Raw genomic sequence first — 21,191 nt, forward strand, 5'->3', positions numbered from 1 at the left:
TTAATCCCTTCCACAAAACCATGGGATCTTTTTCAATCAGATATTCACATTTTAATCCGTCGTCGAGATGTCGACGCAAAAATATCATGGCTCTTGCCTTTTCTTGTGATGTGCATATGCCATTTTCTTTTATGGTCTCATTTAGACCTAATGACTCAAGATGCATTTCTACATCGAGAGTCCATGGCATATAATTTTTCCCCGTAATATCAAGAGCAATGAATTCGAGCTTTGCCAAGTTTGACATGGTGGTACTAAAAAAAATTACGATGCATTTTATTAGTTAATGAATATTACAATACAAAGTAATGGATAAACAACAAATACAAGNATATTGGTTATGATAGTCCATCGATCATTCGATATCTTGAACCACAGACAGGCGACGTGTTCACAGCACGTTTTGCTGATTGTCATTTTAATGAGGAAATCTTCCCAATGTTAGGGGGAGAACAGAAACATACCGAAAAAGAAATTACATGGTATGTATCATCATTGTTACATCTGGATCCAAGAACAAAACAATGTGAAAAAGATGTACAGCAAATTGTGCACTTGCAAAGAATAGCAAATCAAATACCAGATGCATTTGCAGACACAAAAGGGGTAACTAAATCATATATACATGCTGCAAATGCCCCTGCTCGAATTGAAATTCCGAAGAAACAAATTGAAGATAGTCATGATGTCATTAAACGCCTGAAGCGTGGAAGGCCAGTTGGTTCCAAGGATAAAAATCCTCGAAAAAGAAAATTCATAGAGAAACACAATGATCACAAAATAGAGAATGATGTTCCTGAAGAAACACATAATGATCACAAAATAGAGAATGATGTTCCTGAAGAAACACATGATGATGAAAATGTTTTGTCAGAACCACAAACTGACGAGAATCATGAAATCTCTATCAATTATATTAATACTGGAAAAATATGGAACCGAAAAGATATAGAAGAAATTGATGATATATTTTCTTATAATGTGGCAATCGACATCATAAATGATAATGAAGATCATGAACCAAAATCTTTTGGTGAATATAAAAATCGGCAGGATTGGATAAAATGGAAAGATGACATCCAGGTTGAATTGGATTCGCTAAATAAACGTAATGTTTTTGGACCTATAGTCCTTACACCTGAAGGTGTAAAACCTGTTGGATACAAATGAGTTTTTATTCGAAAGCGAAATGAGAAAAATGAAATAGTAAGATATAAAGCTCGACTTGTTGCACAAGGTTTTTCTCAAAGGCCTGGAATTGATTATGAAGAAATGTATTCTCCCGTGATGGATGCAATTACGTTTCGGTATTTGATTAGCTTGACAGTATCTGAAAATTTAGAAATGCGTATTATGGATGTTGTTACAGCTTACTTATATGGATCACTTGATAGTAATATATATATGAATATCTCTGAAGGATTTAAGATGCCTGAAGCACAAAGTTCAAAACCCAGAGAATGTTGTTCTGTGAAATTACAAAGATCATTATATGGGTTAAAGCAATCTGGCCGAATGTGGTATAATCGGCTAAGTGATCATTTGATGAAAAAGGGATATGTAAATAATTCAATATGCCCTTGTGTTTTCATTAAGAAAACAACATCCGGATTCGTAATTATTGCTGTATATGTTGATGATTTAAACATCATTGAAACGAATAATGAAATTCATGAAGTTGTGTCATACTTGAAGGAAGAATTTGAAATGAAGGATATTGGAAAAATCAAGTATTGTCTGGGTTTACAAATTGAACAAAAAGAATGTGGAATATTTGTTCACCAGAAAAATTATACAGAAAAGATCCTTAAACGTTTTAATATAGATAAATCAAATCTTTTAAGTACTCCAATGGTTGTTAGATCATTAAACATAGAAAAGGATCCATTCCGTCCATGTGAAGATGATGAAGATATTCTTGGTCCAGAAGTACCATATCTAAGTGCTATCGGTGCCCTTATGTATCTTACAAATTGTACAAGTCCTGATATATCTTTTGCTGTAAATTTATTGGCAAGATTTAGCACATCTCCAGCAAAGAGACACTAGAACGGAATTAAACATATATTCCGTTATCTACGAGGAACGACAGACATGGGACTTTTGTATTCAAAAGATGCTAATCCAAGTATAATTGGTTATGCTGATGCTGGATACTTATCTGATCCACACAAGGCACGTTCCCAAACTGGATATGTATTTACTCGTGGATGCACTGCAATTTCTTGGCATTCACAGAAACAAACGCTCGTAACAACTTCATCAAATCATGCCGAGATTATTGCACTACATGAAGCAAGCCGTGAATGTGTGTGGTTAAAATCAATGACCCAACATATCCAAATCTCATGCGGATTATCATTCAACGAGAAGCCTGTGATACTATATGAAGATAATGTTGCATGTGTTGCTCAAATGAAAGAAGGATACATAAAAAACGACAGAACTAAACATATTCCTCTTAAGTTCTTCGCATTCACCAAAGAGCTTGAGAAGAATAAATGTATTGATGTTCGTCACATTCAATCAAGTGAAAACTCATCAGATCTCTTCACAAAGGCACTTCTTACGACAATATTCAGAAAGCACATATATAATATTGGGATGCACAATCTACGAAATTTGTGAACAATTGTTCGTATCAACATGAGGGGGAGTTTACGTGACTGCACTCTTTTTCCCTTACTATGGTTTTTATCCCAATTGATTTTTCCTAGTAAGGTTTTTAATGAGGCAGTACAAAAACACGTAATGAAGACATCATCGTATCATGATCATCATCACAAGGGGGAGTGTTGAAAATTAATATTTAAAATGTGTATGTTGAATATTTGAATGTTGAATCTTTGAATATTGAAAATAAGAGTTGTAAATATTGAAAATTAGTGTGTGATGATGTAGGTAATGATGTATTTAATTTTTGGATTATTTGTAAAAATTTTCTATAAATAGATCTCTCATTTGTGAAGAAAATCACAATTGAGTTGAGAGAAAAATATTATAAAGTGTGTAGTGTGATAATTTTGAGAGTTTGAGATTTTTACCGTAAATTTTTACTTTTTCACAACAGATATGATATTATTTATATTTTCCTTCCATATATAGGTGGTGAGATTGTCTATTATTTAAGAATCTTGTGAGACGGTCTCACGAATCTTTATTTGTGAGACATGTCAATCCTACCGATATTCACAATAAAAAGTAATATTTTTAGCATAAAAATAATATTTTTTCATTGATGACCCAAATAAGAGATCCGTCTCACAAAATACGACCCGTGAGATCGTCTCACACAAGTTTTTGTCATTATTTAATTTCATTTTCACAACAATTTAAAGGAGAATGATTTACATATCAATTTTACGACTATAATATTACTGAATTAATAAAAAATATTATTTTTTTATGTTGTACTATATTTTAGTTCAAAGATTATCGAATTAGCATGTGCTTTTTTGGAATAATTTGACTTATCGAATTATTTTCATTATTTAAACATAAATCGTGATTTGATATTCGTAATTCGCATTGATTTGAATGTATAAATAAATGTATTTCAAAGTGTGTGCAGCGATTGCTATCACTCGATCGAAAAATATTATCCAAATTGCTACGTAACTTAAATGATTTGGTAGACGAAAAAATAATTAACTTTGGAAAGAAGAAAAAGCATAAAATATAAATTGGATAAATTTTGTCAGGTTCTGAAAGACGATAAAAATAATAATTTGAAATAATTGGCAGGAAATAAAAAAAATCCTTTATAAATTACTAAAGTTTACTTTCCAAATTTATCGTAGTAATATTTAAGGGAAAAAATATTATCACAAAATTAAAATTTATTAATTATATTCAACTCATAACAAACAAAAAATGTAATTATATATTTTCATTTTAAACACACGATTATAAAATAAAATTACTTCAATAATAAAATATTATGAACTAAAATTATGGAGATGATATAGGTTATTCAATAAATAAAAATATAAATAATTTAATAATATATATACATTAATATATATACTTATATGTTTATATATATTTATTTTTATATATATGCTGTGGGCGGGTTCGGAACAAGTCATAGAATACCAAGACCCGCCCCAGATCTACTTGCCGACTCATTGTCATCTCTATGTCTATGTCGGGACAACTATTTCAGAAGTGGTGAAGATTCATTTCACTGGAAATAATTCCCAAGGTTTACCTTTCCCTTAAATCTATATCAATGATACATTAAAGAACACCAAATTAGGGCAAGCCCAGAAAATCACCTCCATTGTTTAAGAGCTCTTACACAAGTACAGGATATCAGATGTCATGTCTTCTCTTCTTACATATAAATCAACTAATCCTTAGAATCCAACCTTAAAAACGCATGCCGGGATTGCCGAGACAAATGATATTTGCAGTGAATAAATTAGAGTTTCGAGTTCTAATATCACTTTGCATTTGATTGCTATTTGTTAAAAATGATTTACGAGAGCTGTGCTCTTGGAACTCAGCTAGCAGCTACAGCATCGGCCCTCGGATAGTATCGAGAAACAGATGAAGCTTAGCTCCAGTACTTGTATTATCGTACTGAGTCACCATCCTCGTTGCTTCTGTCGGTAGTATTAGAGTTATTGTTAACTCTTGCAAGTAGGTTCACCGTGCTAACCGGTTTCGGCCTAAAATTAGTCGTCTTTTTAGCATCTTTTAGCTTTTCCTGCGGATTAGAACAAGTCTTATATTTTGGGTAAATATATATGAGAGAGAGTGTGTGTGTGTGTGTGTGTGTGTGACATGAAATTGATTGATCCTCAATAAATACTAAATAGAGATCGAATGCAACAAAAAGCCAGTACCATTATAGTAGCGTTTTCAAGCTTCAGTTTCTCGGAGTTTTTCATTAGTTTGTTGAACTCGGTTTTGAGTGTTGTATTCTCGGAAGTCAGCGCTCGAACTTTAATTGCTAGTTCCTCGGCCTCTGCCTGTATAAAGAAAATGTTGAGGTGATATTAGAAGCTACAAAACAGAAGACATGGCAGAAAAGGAATCACTTAGTGGGCAGATCATATAGATCTTGTTTAAGTAGCTAAAGCTTGTGATTCACCCCACCTGTTTTCTCAGTCTTGATCTTCGAGCAGATTCTCGATTAGATTGTTTCCTCCTCTCCCGTTTAAGTTCACGGTCATTCTGCATCCCAAAATTCCAGTTTTTTATGATGAAACTAAAAAGTTTATATGAAAAAGTTCACAAAGTGGCACCCACGGGAACACTACACATCATGCCATGCACGATTTGATTAAAAATAATATTAGCATCGATAAACTGTAAGGCACGAGGCACGTTCAAAGAAGAGAACGACAACGAGAAGCTATAAAACATTCAAAACACACCTGTGACCAAGTTTCACTTGGGATCAACGGCTGCTGAACATTGGTTGGAGTTGTGGGACCGGTTACATTAAAATCAGAAGGATTCTTGAGTTCCAGTGCAGTGTTCATATCGACATTTGATTCTGTTTGCACGTTAGTTGAAAGAATTACATCTTTCACTTTCTCAGAGCCTTGACCTGCAGCCGCACCAGGTACTATACTTCTGCTCTGTTTCCGATCTTTGCCACTCCCAGCCGCTGTCAGGTTAAAGTTTGGATTAAGCATGAATTCTAAGAGATTTAACTTCCGTAGCCACCTCAACTAACTAAAAATCTCACAAGAAACATGTGTAGGGATCATCTTATCATGGCAAGCCTGTATATTTAGTGGTCTGAGTTCAATATAAAATCAGGATAAGAAGAGTGGCTGGAGAGTTTTCAACAGGCTTATCCTCTCCATTTTGCATGATCCATGTGGGATTAGGTTTAATCTGATGGGATGGATTACACTCAAGACATATGATTTGATTTAAGAAAGCTTACCACTGTTAGGAGATCCTTGTCGACTTCTTCTCTGTCCGCTTGGACCATCCTATTAGATTAACAGAGAAAACTTAACAGGTCGAATACTTTCCAAACAACGCAAATAAATGGCATAAAACTATATAACAGGTGGAATTCAATACAGTAGGGGGTCCTCACCCATGTAGCTTTACTGTTATTCCCGTTGCTTCCATCACTAGAACCTTCAGTCTCCTCACTGCATGATTAGAACCAAATCTGGCACTTCAGTCCATTTAACAGGTAAACTAGGAAAGACCATTAGACGAAAAGCAGATGGTATCTGTTACATTTGTGGAAAATAAATGCTTTACTACTGGTGAAACATTAACCCCAAATTTTAATGTCCTAGACTCAGTCTTCCATAAACCTTTTCGTAACTCTGTGGCCAGCTGCAGTGTCATCATTATCACTATTTCCATTGCCTATTGACATTGCGAAACCATCGAATTCTTTCAACTGCTTCACAAAGTTTCCGTTCAGATTCCCGAATGTTTTGGCAGGCTTGTCCATACTCAAAGCAGTACCACCCTATAAACCACACAACATCATCAGATATATTATGGGATACTTGTTTGAACCTTTTATCTCACACAACCAAATAACCGTGGAATTTAGTGAGATAATAAAATAATCCGGTATCACTCCAGAGACAAGCGGGTGAAATGCCCTTTCATTATTTAAAAGAGTACTACAAAGTGCACATATGAATGATGACCGGCGCAAAAATTCTGAGTCGTATAATTTGTGGAACTTACTATATGAACTCCAGGATGTGCATAAACTCCTCCATGAGCATAAAATGCACCATATGGAGCTCCATAATGAGGGATCATAGACTGAAAGAGTTGAAGCATGAATCATAACAAACTCTAAATTAGTAGACTACTTAACTAATTGATTAAAAACATAGATTGGCCTTTGCACCCTAAAAGTCTACGTGATACCTGAGGAGGTGCCCACATATAAGGGGGAGGAGCATGAGACGTAGCGACCGAGTTTATATACGGAGGTACAGCAAGTCGAGGACCATAATATGCCTGGAAATTAATTGAGAGTAACCGTTGCCAGAAAATCCTTAAACATTTATGAGAAGAAACTTTTGCACCATTAACCACAATTTAAAGAAACATAATTTATGGCTAATGCAGATACCTGCATTGCAGCCCAATCAGGATAGACATGAATACCATTCTGGTCCTGAAACGTGGTCACATTGAAAATCTACTTAGAAATCATCGTGATACGATTACATAAAAAATGTAAAACAATCACAGAGTAAATTTTTTTAAAAGCATTAGTCTTTTTATGAATACTTCAGATTTGTCCAAATCTGTAAAGAAATATCTTTGGGAAATCCAACAGTAAATAGAGACAAATTTCAATAAGAAAGTCCTGTATGACCTTCTTTAGCTACTAAGATACTTAAGATGCTCACCACTGCAGGTGCAGCTATCGTTACCGGGTTGGAAGGTTTCCGGTCTTTGCTATCTTCCATGATACCTGATACTTAGAGCCTGAAAATATGGTAGCCAAAAAAAAGGGAAACAGCCGAATGAGATGACAAGCACCAATTTCTGCAAATATGGAATGTTTCCGTGATTTAAAAAAATCAAATCGTAGAGCAAACAGATGAACAAAACTCCAACTACACTATCCAAATTTGAGCCAAGTAACTAGCTTTTAGATGACCACAATAGAACTTCAAACTTACGCACTACCGATGTTGGATTTCAAGTCCTTGACAAAATCCTTCATCATCTGTCCATCCATATCATATAATAATAGAATTCAGAGATATCATACATGAAATCCACAGGTTTGAAGTCATTCCAAGCTCATTATTGAAATTCATCGAACCAAAACCAAGCAACCTATGATGGTTGAAATGATAATAAACGAAGAACGTTAAGAACAAAGTTCAAGCCGTCTCATTTGCGCTGAGACATCAACGGAGTAGAAGTGATCTCATTCCAAAGCCTAGAACTTGTCACACGACTCACATGTCCAGTCCCATAGGTGATGGTTTGCAACACCATACTATGTTGACTACTTCATGCTCCATTACAGTCAAAGATTAATCCTTCGAAGTGAAAAGGAATGTAAAACTAAGGAATTCCAATTTCCATTACGATGACCATTGTGTAACAACGTGTACACAATTTTGAGTATTAATTTCAATTATTGTGTCACAAAAAAAACTCACAGTTATTCACTGAACCTGTCGGTCGAATTGCCCCCCGATAACGGGGTTCTACAGAAAAGAAGAGCCAACAGGGGCTCTCTCGTCTTTTCAGTTTCCACCACTTCCATCCAACTATCTACTGCTGACTTTTCACTCCAAGACAACCGAGGATGTAATGACAAATCTACCCTCATCAACAACCAAAATTCCAAAAACCAAGAATCCCAAAGGTTTCCCACCAGCGACTGTCAACACCCACGACTCAGACGTTCATATATGAACTGTTTTACGAAATATATCCTTTGTTGATCAGATAAATCAAAATCAAATCTTCACTGTTTCAAGTCTAGATTCTTAAACTGAATTATTCGAATTTCAACAATCAGCCGTAGAATCACGACGAGAAACTCAAAATTCACAAAAAATGAACTGAACCGGGAAAGAACGCACTGTGATCAGCCAGCATTAACAAAAGAAAACCACAATAATTCAACAGAATATTTAATTTAACAATAAAATAAACCTAAAAATAGAATTACCTCGAAGCCAAATCACAATTCGAAGCGACCAGTAAAGAAGAAAGCTATTTAGCTGCTAAACTGCAAACATGTTTTTCTCTCTCTAAGCAGGAGTATTTCCAGACAGAAATATGAGTGAGAGAGAGAGGAAGACGGGAAGAAAGTGAAGGCTTACGCCAAGGCACCAAACCACGTCACGCAGTACGTGTCACCTTCGCAATAACTTGTCCGTATACATCCATGTGGCTGAATATTTGCATATTATTTTTCTCTTTGATAATTAAAACGCATAACGGTTTTTATTTCAATATATATTATAAATTATATCGATTGATTTAATTATGAAATTATATTACTCCGAAATTTCATTATATAGTCAACGAAATGTTTCGTGTCAGACATCGGAAATATGATATTATAAACTATCTGGTCTACTTTCTAGTCATTATTAATTATATTATATAGTTTGTAAAGATGAGCTCAACGTGTTTGCTGGCCAGATGTAGTAATAATTTTTTTTTAACAAAACAAAAAGTGAAAATCAAGTCATCAAAAGCAGCGCACTGTAGAAACTACGAAGAAGTTGGTGAGCTGGCACCAAGAAATTCGAGCTGGCTCGATAACATTTATTCCAACTCATCTTCTACCGAACACGTGTCTTCAGCCGGCTCGATCTACGCGGCCTATTTGCCAGCTTCCAATTCGGCCTACTTTATTTCTTATTATTATTATTATTATTATTATTATTATTATTATCCAGGTTAAATTCGGCGATATATCATATTAATCGAATTATTTTCGATTAAATAAAATAACATATATGACGCCAGCACTAAGTGTAGGCCGGAAGTAGTGTTTTTGGAAACTGTCAAATTAATTGGATTTGATGGAGTCTTTCGAATCCGGACTGGGCCCCCGATAGGTTTGGCCCTTTGAAGTCTCGTCTGCTTGGTATGCCACGGCGTCTCTAACTTGACTTGTGTCATCAGGACATCTCCAATGGGACGTCTCTAAGAACCTTGTTCTTTTTTAAAATTGGAATATTTCATTACTTTTTGGATTATATAATATAAAAATCAACTTTCACAAAAACGTGATGGATCCGTATTATCTGATGTCATTGGAATAAAGTGATAAACAATCCAGTACAATATAGATTAACTCGAGTATAAAGAAATGTGTGATTTGATAATGAGTAAGGATAAAGTTTTTTCTTAATGTTTATAATTGAAATAATGGAATTTTAACTGCGTGCTTAGATGCAAATTTTTTCATGAAAAAGTGCTATTATGATGTACATCATAATATATAGTCATTTCAAACCATTCGTTTGAAAATTCTTTGAAATCCAAGTTAACATAACATTTAAAACATTTTTCAAGCTAAGATAATAATCAAAACAATACTAAGGTTGCATTTGGATTGAAATATTTCAAATCCACGGATTTTACATGTATTTCGCTGTTTAGAGAAATAAGACCTAAAGTTCAAATCTCATATTAATTAAGATTATTTTCAAGTTTAATCATTAACGTTGTCATTTGAAATTACATTATATTAATAATATTTAAATAAATCAGATTTAGATTTTTAAGATTTAATTTATTAATTTATTATAAATAATAAAAAAAATCAAGATTCATTAATTTCAAATTCATCTTTTCAAATTACCTCACATATTCCAAATAAATTATGATTTACACAGTAGTGGATCGTTGATTGCTTAAGATTCCCAATCATAAAATCTGATCCAACGGCTAGAGTGAATCCACGTTCCATGCTTATCAGATGGAATGTCTATTTCAAAAAAGAAAAAAAATAATTGGATACGTGAATAAGCGGGGCCAAGTTAATAAATAAAAATATAAAATAGACGTACTTGAACACTTACGTGTAACATCAGCAGAGGTTGGGCAAAGTGGGGTCCACAAATAATGGATCAATGGGCTCCCCACATGTCGTCCACATGTGCTCGAAGCACGTGCTTATCTCTTCCCCACTGTGCTGCCTGTCCCCGTCACCTCCCGCTTGCGTGTAAGATGAGCACCAATAAACCAAATCATAATCTGAATTTATTTACCTCCAACTTGTTCTATTAAATATTTAAGGATAATTACACATACCTCTCCCTCTCGATTTGTCACATTTACCAAAAAAAATATAAAAAATCAAAAAAAGTTGAATTTATCTCATTGAGATTTATGAAATATAACAAATAAATTCAATAAATTTTAAACTTAAGAGACACCCTAACAAATTTATATTAATCTTATATGTTATACTTTTAGGTTTGTATTATCTTACATATTTAAGATTTAATGTTATAAATTATCGGATTCATTTGTTATTTTTCATAAACTTCGAGAAAGAGTTTAGTTGTTCTATGCATGAACTTCAAAAAAGATATATGTAATATTTAAATAAAGTTGAAATTTTTTGTTATTATGACAAATCTAAAAAAGATAGATGTAACTTTAATCGCGAGGGGTGGAATATAACAAGAGAATTTTTATATTTTAATATTAACATGAAGCAACTAAAGAAGTTGGGGTAGAACCTAAAAAATGTCTAATAAAACATTAGATATATATTAATGGGCTACCATCCTTTTACATTGGGCCCTTCGTAAGCCCAACTAATTATCAAATGGTAGAACAAGAAGTCGGGAAAGACATTTATTGGTGATGTTATAATACCCATCACCTCGTACAAATTTATGAAGTCTACCGGTATTATAATTTTCTCATATTTATTTAACTTAGCACATAACAATATATATAGACATATTGTGCTCTCTAATCTTCATTATAAAACACCATTAAAAAAAACACATTAATATGCAACGACTATATTTTAACGGCTACTTTGCACCGACTATAGACATGGACGTTCATGAAAGATCAATTGTTCATATGCCATTTACGAAGTGTTATTAGAAAGGATTGTATATTCTTCGGTTGAATTTTGGCTAAGATAATTATTACTCATATCTTCTAATTTGAGTTTTTTTGTTTCACTTCAACTTCGACTTGTATACTGAGTAAACTTTGCAAACATATTGTCCAAGTTTACTATCATGCCCAAATTTTCTCCGCATTTTCTTTCTTTTTTCCTTTTTTCTTTTTGTTGTGTTCTGAATCATTGGACAAGTGTCTTATTCATTTAGGTCTATATTTAGATTCACATCTTAGTTGGATGATGTGTTGTTTGCCCCCAACTCTAAGGTCCTCGCCTTCATTTTGTCAACAAGGTGATGGACGGACTGCGGAGTAAACATTAGATGGACTTTTACAATTCTCCATACATGCTTGAGATTAAATGCAATGTCATTATCTTTCTTGCGATATTTTCATACGCAAGCCGCTATATATCCTCATTGATGTGGCCGCTACGATACGTACTATAAACGCTATTGTAAATTGTGTTGAAGCGATATATATTTTTTGGATGATATTTTGTCAATGCAATCGTATCATTAACCGATTTATGGCGACACTGACACCACCAATTGAAGGCTATATCGAGAAACTCAACGAGCCGGCGAGGAAGAGCTCTGGCAAAGAGAAGCTCAGATAACTCTGAGGTAAGGAGTTCTTTTTTATGGTTTAGGTGTTTTATACTTTTATGGCGTCCTATTTTAGCAGCAGGCACTCAAGAGTAAACTGAATCTCAATTGGTTTAACAATATTATTCTAATTACACCAAAATTTTCAATTCAAAACAGGCAAAAATGTGATTTCCTTGATCTCAAAAACCAATCTCGACTATCTGAACTCGTAGTTGGACAACTCAAGTTTGATATCTAACTTAGAAACACGAGTCATCTAGGATTTTTACTCTTGCATCTTACTTTGATGTTTCCCACTCACTTGCTCTGTGTCTGTAATAACATTCCGTTGAAGTGTTGATAAAAGTGATGAAAAACACAAAATACTCAAAAGTTATTATATGTAGTGTCGAAACCCCGAATCCATGGTGCTTAATGTTGGCCATGCTAATTAAATTCTCACTTTTGGCAGACGAACAGTTGGGCGACGAAGAAAATTTCAGTTGGACAAGTCCCCAGTCGAATAACATTGGAACTTTCAAGTTTCATCAACTGATGCTTATTTCTCATACATTTGGGTTAGGTTTTGAAGCGGACTTTTAACTTTAAGCAACATCAGGAGGACCTATGAAGGCAACCTTGTCACACATTGGTTTTGCTTTCGTTTTTTTTTTTTTTTTTTTTTTTGCGATTTAGTTATTGAAGCAAATCTTTACATTTTATTTTACAAGTAAAAAGTTCAGCTGCAGACGGGAAAACAAATATTGGGAAGGACTTAACTAATAGACTTTGATGAGCGTTGCAGAAAGCCATGGGTAACTACTGATGATGCGAGCTGGTGAACCTTTGTCATGGCATGATTATGTTTGCAAAATTAAGGTTTTCAAACCAAATAAAATCAAATATTCACGAAATAAACGGAACATGTACCTCGCCGGTGAAAACAGAAATCCAAATAACTCAAAAAACTGATGCACGACATATAAGCCACATATTATTGCATCCTCCATCAATGTTCGTATATGAAAATAGAAACACAAACACGAAACTCTAATAGTGCACATGCATAAATTTGTATCAAAGGAGATAAAAGAGGCAACCCACAGTGAGGGCACGACGAAAGACAGTAGAAGCTCCGTCCAATACAAAAGCACTAGAGTTTGTCAATATCCTCATCCTCGAACTCGATGTAATCGTCACCAGGACCATCATCTTCCTCATCAAGTCCACCAGCGATACCCTCGTTAAGCCTCGTGTTCTCAGGCAGCTCACCATAAGCCTTCAATAATCTCGCTTCATCTGGCATGTATTTCAGGATTACATCCGCCTTATCATCCTGATAGAAACCAAGGCAGGGCGAAAGATTAGAACATCAATCAATTACCCAGTACATTTGATCACCAGGCAAAATATGAAAACTCCAACGCTTGAATTTTTTTGCTTATCCCCTTGAATGGAAACAATGAATAGTAATTTCATTCGAATTAATTTTAAAGTGTTCCAGTTCAAAGGCTCAAATTTAACCCGATGGAAACATACTTTACTTCGTTCTTGTATTTTCAAAAGGAAAAACGTTAACTACTCTTGTCAGTCTGAAATCCATACAACACACTCCTAAAAAATTGTACATTTTTTTCTGGCCAAACCACTTACTGTGTACTCCAAGAAAAAGGAAATGAAACAAACTGAACCAAACTCAACCCGAGACATACAGAAAGAAACGATTCAAAAAAAATTCTCGAGGGATGAGGAAAAGATCAAAATAAATCTTTCCTTGGAACTCTGAACCCAACACAGCAATAATTTGCAGAAGGTAGCAAAGTCATACATGCTGGCGGTCTTTCATTATCACTGATCAGGGGAACGGGAAATTGGGAGAGAACAGAATCATCTTGGAATCGAGTCGCGGATCTTGTGCCCAGGTCATGGCAAGGTGCAACCCTTCTATAAGTGGTAAGCATGCATCTTGGTGTACTTTAAGGCTGAAGGAGGTTTTTAAAAGATTGCGTATGTCAAGTGAAATGTAAAATAACTGATTCATGTTTTTGTATAAACATAAATATTTACTTTCTTGTTGTGAATTGAGCCATTTTCGAATTTAATTGCCATACCCACTTTTATACATCAAAGTAAATTGTAAAATACCATTCTTTGGTCTGGCTCTCGATCAAATTACAAGCACACTTGGGCTTTGGGATAGTCTTCAAGGTCTGCGCACTTAATAGCTACGAACGAAACACTACAACAAGTAAAGACAAACCCTAATTCACAAATACGAACGAATTACTCAAAAAACCTCACAGAATTGGCACAATCAAAACAGGTATTGGAACAATCAAAACAGGCATTGGAACTCCAAACATACACAGAACCAGCTACCATCTCAAAATCACAAGGAAAAACACACAGTTCAGAGAGAGAGAGAAATCATACTTGATAATCGCGAAGTCCGACGAGGATAATGTCACCGGCGGCGATCCAGACCTTCTTGTGCATCTTCCCCCGGATATGGCAAAGGCGCTTCGCGCCATCGATGCACGTAGCTTCGCATCGGCCGTTGCCGAGCATCCGCTGCACCTGCGCATATTCTTGGCCATCCTCCTTGAATACTAGCTCTCGCTTCTCATCATCAGCTTCATTCTTCCCTCTCTTGCGATTCTTACCTCCCTTACCCTTGTTCTTCGGCATCGCGGCGCACAGAGGGGTCTCTCTCTCTCTCTCTCTCTCTGGAATTCTATAGCAATTAGCAACGTTGAGGTTACGGTTCCGGTTTGGAGTTTCATGCCAACATTTGTGGGCCCAATCATGACATATGCTTTGAATTTAGCTAGACGTCTAAATGAGCGAGTCCATAGGCATTACAATTTACAAATTGGGCTTTGCTTTTCATTAGAAAATTATAATAAAAGAAATGAAATATTCTTAAATTTGAAATGAGATTCACCCTGTCAAGTGTATTTGAAGTAGAGATGTAAAATAAGTTAAATTTGCGGGCAGTCGATCTGTCTCACATATTTTGTCGATTGACCAACTCTACCTAACCTAATTGTAGGTTACGAATCGATTCGTCTCATTTAACCAAATTACGCGTAAAATTGATTAGACATTTCATTAAAATAAGTAGATTGAGTTGTTTTTCAACCTCACTAACTTGTTTTGACCTCACGTAAGAGAGTCTTAATAATACAAGTCAATTATTTTTCAAAAAAAATTATGATATTTTTTCAAATTGTTTTTCAAGATGACCTTCAAACAAAAAAACCAAAGGCAATATTTTTAGAATTTTATTTTGTTTCTGTTAAAGTAGAAGAAAAGCTTGGAGTTCGTATTAAATTCAATCACAATGTGGATATAAAAGTTTATCGGCAAAAGGGAATCCTTCTCTCTTTTTTACAAAAGAAAGGGGAACCTTCGTTTCACGTGTAGTTCTTCTCCACCTAAGCTTTCGACACTTCTACCAGGCACATTCTATTCACAGCTTCAGTCGACTTGGGACAAATCTTTGGAAGCTCTGGCACGAGGTCGTTGGTGCTCTAGCCTCGCCTCCAGCAACTTTGCTTTCAGTGTATTGGGCTTTAATGTTCGATCATGAGATGATGAAGATGATTCAGAAATGTTGGGATCTGCTGTTGTTGCCTCTGATATCCACTTTTTTACAGGACTGTAAGGATCAGTAAATGTAGATGGATCAAATAAATGATCCATGTAATTATCCTCGTATTCAAGTTTCTTGATTTCTGATGCCCAAGAATGGTTTCTGGATGTCGAAACTCTTTCTCTAACTTCAGTTTTTCTTCTTATTCTTGCATTGTATGTCTCATCTGTGTTTCCTGCGCTTGCTTTTGATGAGTCCTTGTTTCCAAGTTGGTGCTTCCTCTCTTTGAGAAACTCTTGTGACCGAGCTTGCACGCTATGCCGATTGAAACCACCCTTGACAGCTTTTCCTGATAGGATGATATTCTTTGTTGCTTTTACTCTATCCGTTTCTTTGGGATAATCATCTGAAGTGATTTCCACCTCTTGCCGCCTGTCAAAACCATCTTCATTCTTCGAACTTGCCACTCTGTTTAACCGTGAAAAATGGACACCGATACAATCAGAATCTTCTTCATTTGCATTCCAAGGAGCACTCGAGGGGTCATTTAAGTGAATCGATTCAAAAGAATGCTTGAATATGTTACGTTTGCTAGCACTTTTGGAAGATACACAATCACATTTCTTAGAACAACCAGTTCGTTTTGCTCCAAGAAAGATTTCAATTTCAGAATTTAACCTGTCCAAGACCGAAGTCTTTTGCACATTATTATCATCTGCTAACTTCATCTGCATTCGCTCGTCTAGCCAGGCTTCCGAAACATGAAGGATCAATCCACTATCGCCATTCCTACCAATCTGATCCACACTCGATTGTTGCTTCAAGAACCTTACCTGTTGTTCATATTCTCTTATGCCGCTTGCAAACTCATCACAGAGATCTTCGACCATGGCCAGCCTTTTCCTCTCTGATTCAAGTTCCTCCAAAGCATCACGTAATAAAACTTTCGTTGCTGAAAGTTCTCGAACCCTCTTATAACAAAGTTTTTCTGAGTACTTTCTCAATTTCCGTTCATCTTCTAACTTAACCTCCACCGACTTAACTAGATGTTTGACCCGATCTTGCTCCTTATTCTTCCTTGAAACTTTATTCCCCGCCACTCGTGTTGATGTGTCATCCAATTCTTTTTTATCCCTTCTCTTCCCTTGCAGTACTTTGGTTCGTGACTGGGATTCGTTCAGTTCTCGTTTCAGCATGTTTACTAACGACATATCTAAGGCATGCATTTCTTCAAGGCTCCAAATTCTGTTGAGTACTTTAAGCAAATCTGTGGAGGTCTTCAGAGTATAACTCGACTCTCCCATTTCACTGTTCGAGTTTAGAGACCAGTTTGAAGTGAATGCAGTTCGACTGGGAACCATCTGATGGGAGCAAAACATTACACACACTCATAAGAATTTTTTATATAGACTTCTTATAATTCAAAGATCGTAATTAAAATGATGGGTAAGCAAAGAATTAACTGAATATTTGAACATCATGAAAAGACGATAGGCCCAGCTTTGAAGAAAACCAAAAATATACCTCCAATGAGCTTTGATAACTAGATGGAGACACAGGCTGCCGAGCTTGCTCAACCCTTTTGACCCTTTGGTTGCGTTCTGCCAGCAACAATGCAACTTGATTTCTCAAACTAACGCCGCTGCTTTGCTGTCATATCCACGAGTAAGAAAATTAGCATGGTATCCAGCCAGAATACCGGAGACAACCAAGGCAAGAGGTCACGGTACTCCGAACAGAGCAGAAAATCGTGTATTTAGCAATAAGTAAAATCGGCATAACAACCCATTCTTTGTTCATATCTGAACTGAACAAGAAACTTCACAAATACAAGCTCAAAAAAGAAAAAGGAAAAAAAGAAACTCCACAAATAGTACAAAACAACAAAGAACAAGAACGTAAAATTCTGATCAACACTGTTGTTCTTCACAAATTGGCAGCCATCCAGCTGCCACTTGGTCGTTATGAATTTAATGCGTTTACTCGTATACGGAACCAACAAAAGCTGATTCTTCACAGCAAAACTCTACAAAGAACGTCGCCAATCAGATAATTAACCTAATGTTAGGCTCTAGAGTCGTAGTCTAAGAACAAACAAATAGAATCACAAATTGCATTTGAAATCTTGATCTCCACTCCATTGACAGTAAGCATTCAAGAAACATTATATATCAAGCGCTCAAATGCAAATTAGAGGGTTTCAGTTTTTCACCTGCTCCGCAGAAGTTTCTGGCTCTGCTTCACCCACTTGTCTAAAAACTCCACAAGCCTCCTCTCCAAAATGATTCAATCCAGAGCCATATTTGCTCATATTAGCTACCCTTAGTTTGGGTTGAAACTGCACCTCCCACAGATGGGCACCCAACTTTCTCGCGGAAAGATCTGGCTTTCTGTTAGTTGGGAAGTTGGAATCTTGAATGAGGAAGCCGTCAGGTTTAATTATCCCAAAATTCCATGAAGGCCAAGGGGTGCAATTTCCCTCCATTTTACCCACCAAAATCCCGCGTTTCCACCTCCTCCCCATAAAAAATACTCCCCATCTACTCTCATCTCCCTTCATCTTCCCTCCCTCGTTCATTAAATTCTTGACACAGTTTCTATACAATACAATTATTCATGCAGCCAGACACACACCGACAGCAAATTGACAGGGACTCTTCGTTTCTGTAATTTCTGACACAAAATAAATCTTCCTCGACACGGGTTTTTATTTTCTTGAATAAATTTTAGCTTCAACAACATGTTTTTAGATTTTTTTAAATACCCTTTTGCCTTTTATGATCTCTCTCTCCTCGGCCTTCACATTATTGTGTTTGGCTTTACAATTCAAACCCCCATTTGTCTCTGTAGACTGGACTTTTATCTCTACAATTGAAGTTTCTTGAACGCATTCATTGCATGCTAAAAATGCCGTGCTCAGAAGTCATGCTAAGTTCCTCAAAAGTGGAATGAGGGTAGAATCTATGGGGTAAGATCACGAGGGTAAATGTACTAGCTTTGCGGTAAGGGGTGATGCATGCCACATGGCAGCTCCAACGGATCTCTGTTTTCTTCGACATGGGTTGGCCCATTTTGGCTTTTATCTGATCATTAAACGCTTCCAAATCTAAATGTCCAGACAGCTAAACGTGGAATTTTAAAAATGGAACATCATGCGACGATGTTAATTTAAAAACATTAAGCAATTTAAAAATAAACAATAAGCATTCAATATAAACAGTAAACATTCAAGAAACATTATACGTAATTATAATTACATCACTAAATTTAAAAAATACACATTTAATAATTAATAAGAAAAAAAATTTAAATAAATCAAATAAAAAAGAATATTATGTGAGATCCAAAAGCTCAAAAATCGCAGAACATTGCATGCTAAAATTTGACGTCTACAATGTATAATGTTTAAGTTCATTTTCAACCCAAAACTTTATTTTAAAATAATTCTATTTTAAAATATACCAAATACAATATTTTAAATATTTTCTTTAAATCAAATATCTTCATCGAGTTAAAGTGCATCTTTATGTTTGTAGCACCCCAACATGGAATATAGGATTGCGATGCTTAGGGTAAGATACTAAGAACATCTTCAACCCAAACACCAAAATAGCGTGAAACATTTGACGCAGACGTAATTGGCAGAGGTAATTGGCACAGCTCCATTTCTCTCTGCGCCAAATGTGGCGCATTTTTTTTTGTTTTGTTTAATTATAAATATTAATATTAAGAATTATAAATATTATTTACATAATAATANCACTAAATTTAAAAAATATATATTTAATAACTTATAAAAAATTAAATAAATAAAATAAAAAAGAATAATACGAGAATATTCTTTTTTAGAGTAAGATTTGAAGTACATGGGTTGGAGATGAATATTGTATTTGGTGCAGAAAATGCACTATTTTAGAGCAAAATTGCTTTAAAATATAGTTTTGGGTTTGGAAATGACCTAAGATACTATAGATATTGTAGAATTGTAGATTTGCAGGCAAATCATTTATGCTCCTTCTTTACCCACCAAACTCTATAACTCCTGGTAGGTAATATATAGTTCAGTTTATGCATTTACTAATATATTTTTTCTAATATGTCACTATTAACTAAATATTAGATAACATTCAATTACTTTTTTTTTTTTGATATAATGCACAAATATTTTTTTTAATGAATTAAATAGGGATATGAAATATGAAGTTTGTTGGTAAATTTTTCTTTTTCAATTATTTTCTTAATCTGTGTGAAAAAACAATCAATCTCATATATTTGAGACGGACAGAGGAATATGAAAGAAATTTCAAACTAATAGTCTTTACATCTAGATATATATTATCACAATAGCTACAAGCTTACTATTGAAACTGATGTTATGCCAGTTGATCGTATAAAATATGCAGCCTAATCATGATTACTTCTATTTCCATCTGTCCCGCAAATATTGGCATATGTAGACAAGAATACAAATATCAACTGACACTTGGATTTTTACCGACAATGTCCCCCCTAGATATACTCAAATCAGGGACTGGGAAAGTAAAAGGTGAAATTTGTGTGAATATTTATTGTTATTCAAGAACTGGGGCGGGAGGTACTTAATGAGAGAGAATATAAGAGAGCCAAGCCAACGAATCTGTTCAACGTCGGTGGTGCAATCTTTTGCCCACAACTGAAGTTTGGTTCCAAGTCACTCAGAGTTTATATCTATATTTCCTTTTCTTTTGAAAAATCTAAATCTAAATCTAAAGTTAAAAAATCAACCAGGAGCACCAGAATGTGCATGCATTTTGTGGGATAAAAAAGGTTGAAGGCAGTGGCCATCACAGTGGGCCTCCTTCAGACTCACCAAAAAAGACTGATAAATTAGGGGACCAGCCCAAATCCAACCATATATCTTAGTTGAAAGTGGTCCAGACAAGACAAACTTCACATTCCGTGTTTCATTACTAATCCCACTCAAATCTTGAGCTATTTGAATTGTGGACGATGATCTTTTCTTTCTTTTTTTTTTGTTTTTTGAAAATTTAGAAGCAAATCTCATGCGATTATTTGTTGCAGCATATAATATTATTATTGTTATCATATGAAAATGGGATTGAAGATTTTTAATAAAGTGACGAGTCTACGTAACTACACGCCATATATGAGCAATATAAAGGACAGTTGCCGATAGAAATGGTCCCAAGTGGCACATGCCATAATCAAGAAAATGCAGCCGTGATTAAATATCCATGTGCGATGGCATTAAGGTATAATAAACACATAAAACACACATTACTCTGGTACGAGTGACTATTTAGCTGCAGATGAACAAGAGTGCAGTAAAAAGTGACCCAGAAGATCTGATGGCGAGTTGTGGCCAAACTCATACCTTTAAAGTCACATATTTGGAATGTTTTCGTTTCAAAGATTTAACTAAA

General features: G+C 35.1%; 2 protein-coding genes and 1 pseudogene across 2 annotated transcripts; all 3 read right to left on the minus strand.

Annotated features, from left to right (window-relative positions):
* Nucleotides 1–4,254: 4,254 nt before the first annotated feature.
* On the minus strand, nt 4,255–8,792 carry LOC140972719 (common plant regulatory factor 1-like; annotated as a pseudogene).
* Nucleotides 8,793–13,104: 4,312 nt separating this feature from the next.
* On the minus strand, nt 13,105–14,922 carry LOC140972720 (eukaryotic translation initiation factor 1A-like). Its single transcript, XM_073435101.1, has 2 exons — nt 14,607–14,922; nt 13,105–13,509 (listed from the first exon to the last, which is right to left on the minus strand). The coding sequence occupies exons 1-2, from the start codon at nt 14,859–14,861 to the stop codon at nt 13,327–13,329; spliced, it is 438 nt and encodes a 145-aa protein (XP_073291202.1). The 5' UTR covers nt 14,862–14,922; the 3' UTR covers nt 13,105–13,326.
* Nucleotides 14,923–15,413: 491 nt separating this feature from the next.
* Nucleotides 15,414–18,694, minus strand: LOC140972721 (uncharacterized protein At5g41620-like). The gene is made up of 3 exons (XM_073435102.1): nt 17,981–18,694; nt 17,293–17,418; nt 15,414–17,129 (listed from the first exon to the last, which is right to left on the minus strand). The coding sequence occupies exons 1-3, from the start codon at nt 18,344–18,346 to the stop codon at nt 15,654–15,656; spliced, it is 1,968 nt and encodes a 655-aa protein (XP_073291203.1). The 5' UTR covers nt 18,347–18,694; the 3' UTR covers nt 15,414–15,653.
* Nucleotides 18,695–21,191: the final 2,497 nt, after the last annotated feature.

This window comes from Primulina huaijiensis, chromosome 3 (assembly GCF_012295235.1).
Source record: "Primulina huaijiensis isolate GDHJ02 chromosome 3, ASM1229523v2, whole genome shotgun sequence".
Classification (NCBI taxonomy): domain Eukaryota; kingdom Viridiplantae; phylum Streptophyta; class Magnoliopsida; order Lamiales; family Gesneriaceae; genus Primulina; species Primulina huaijiensis.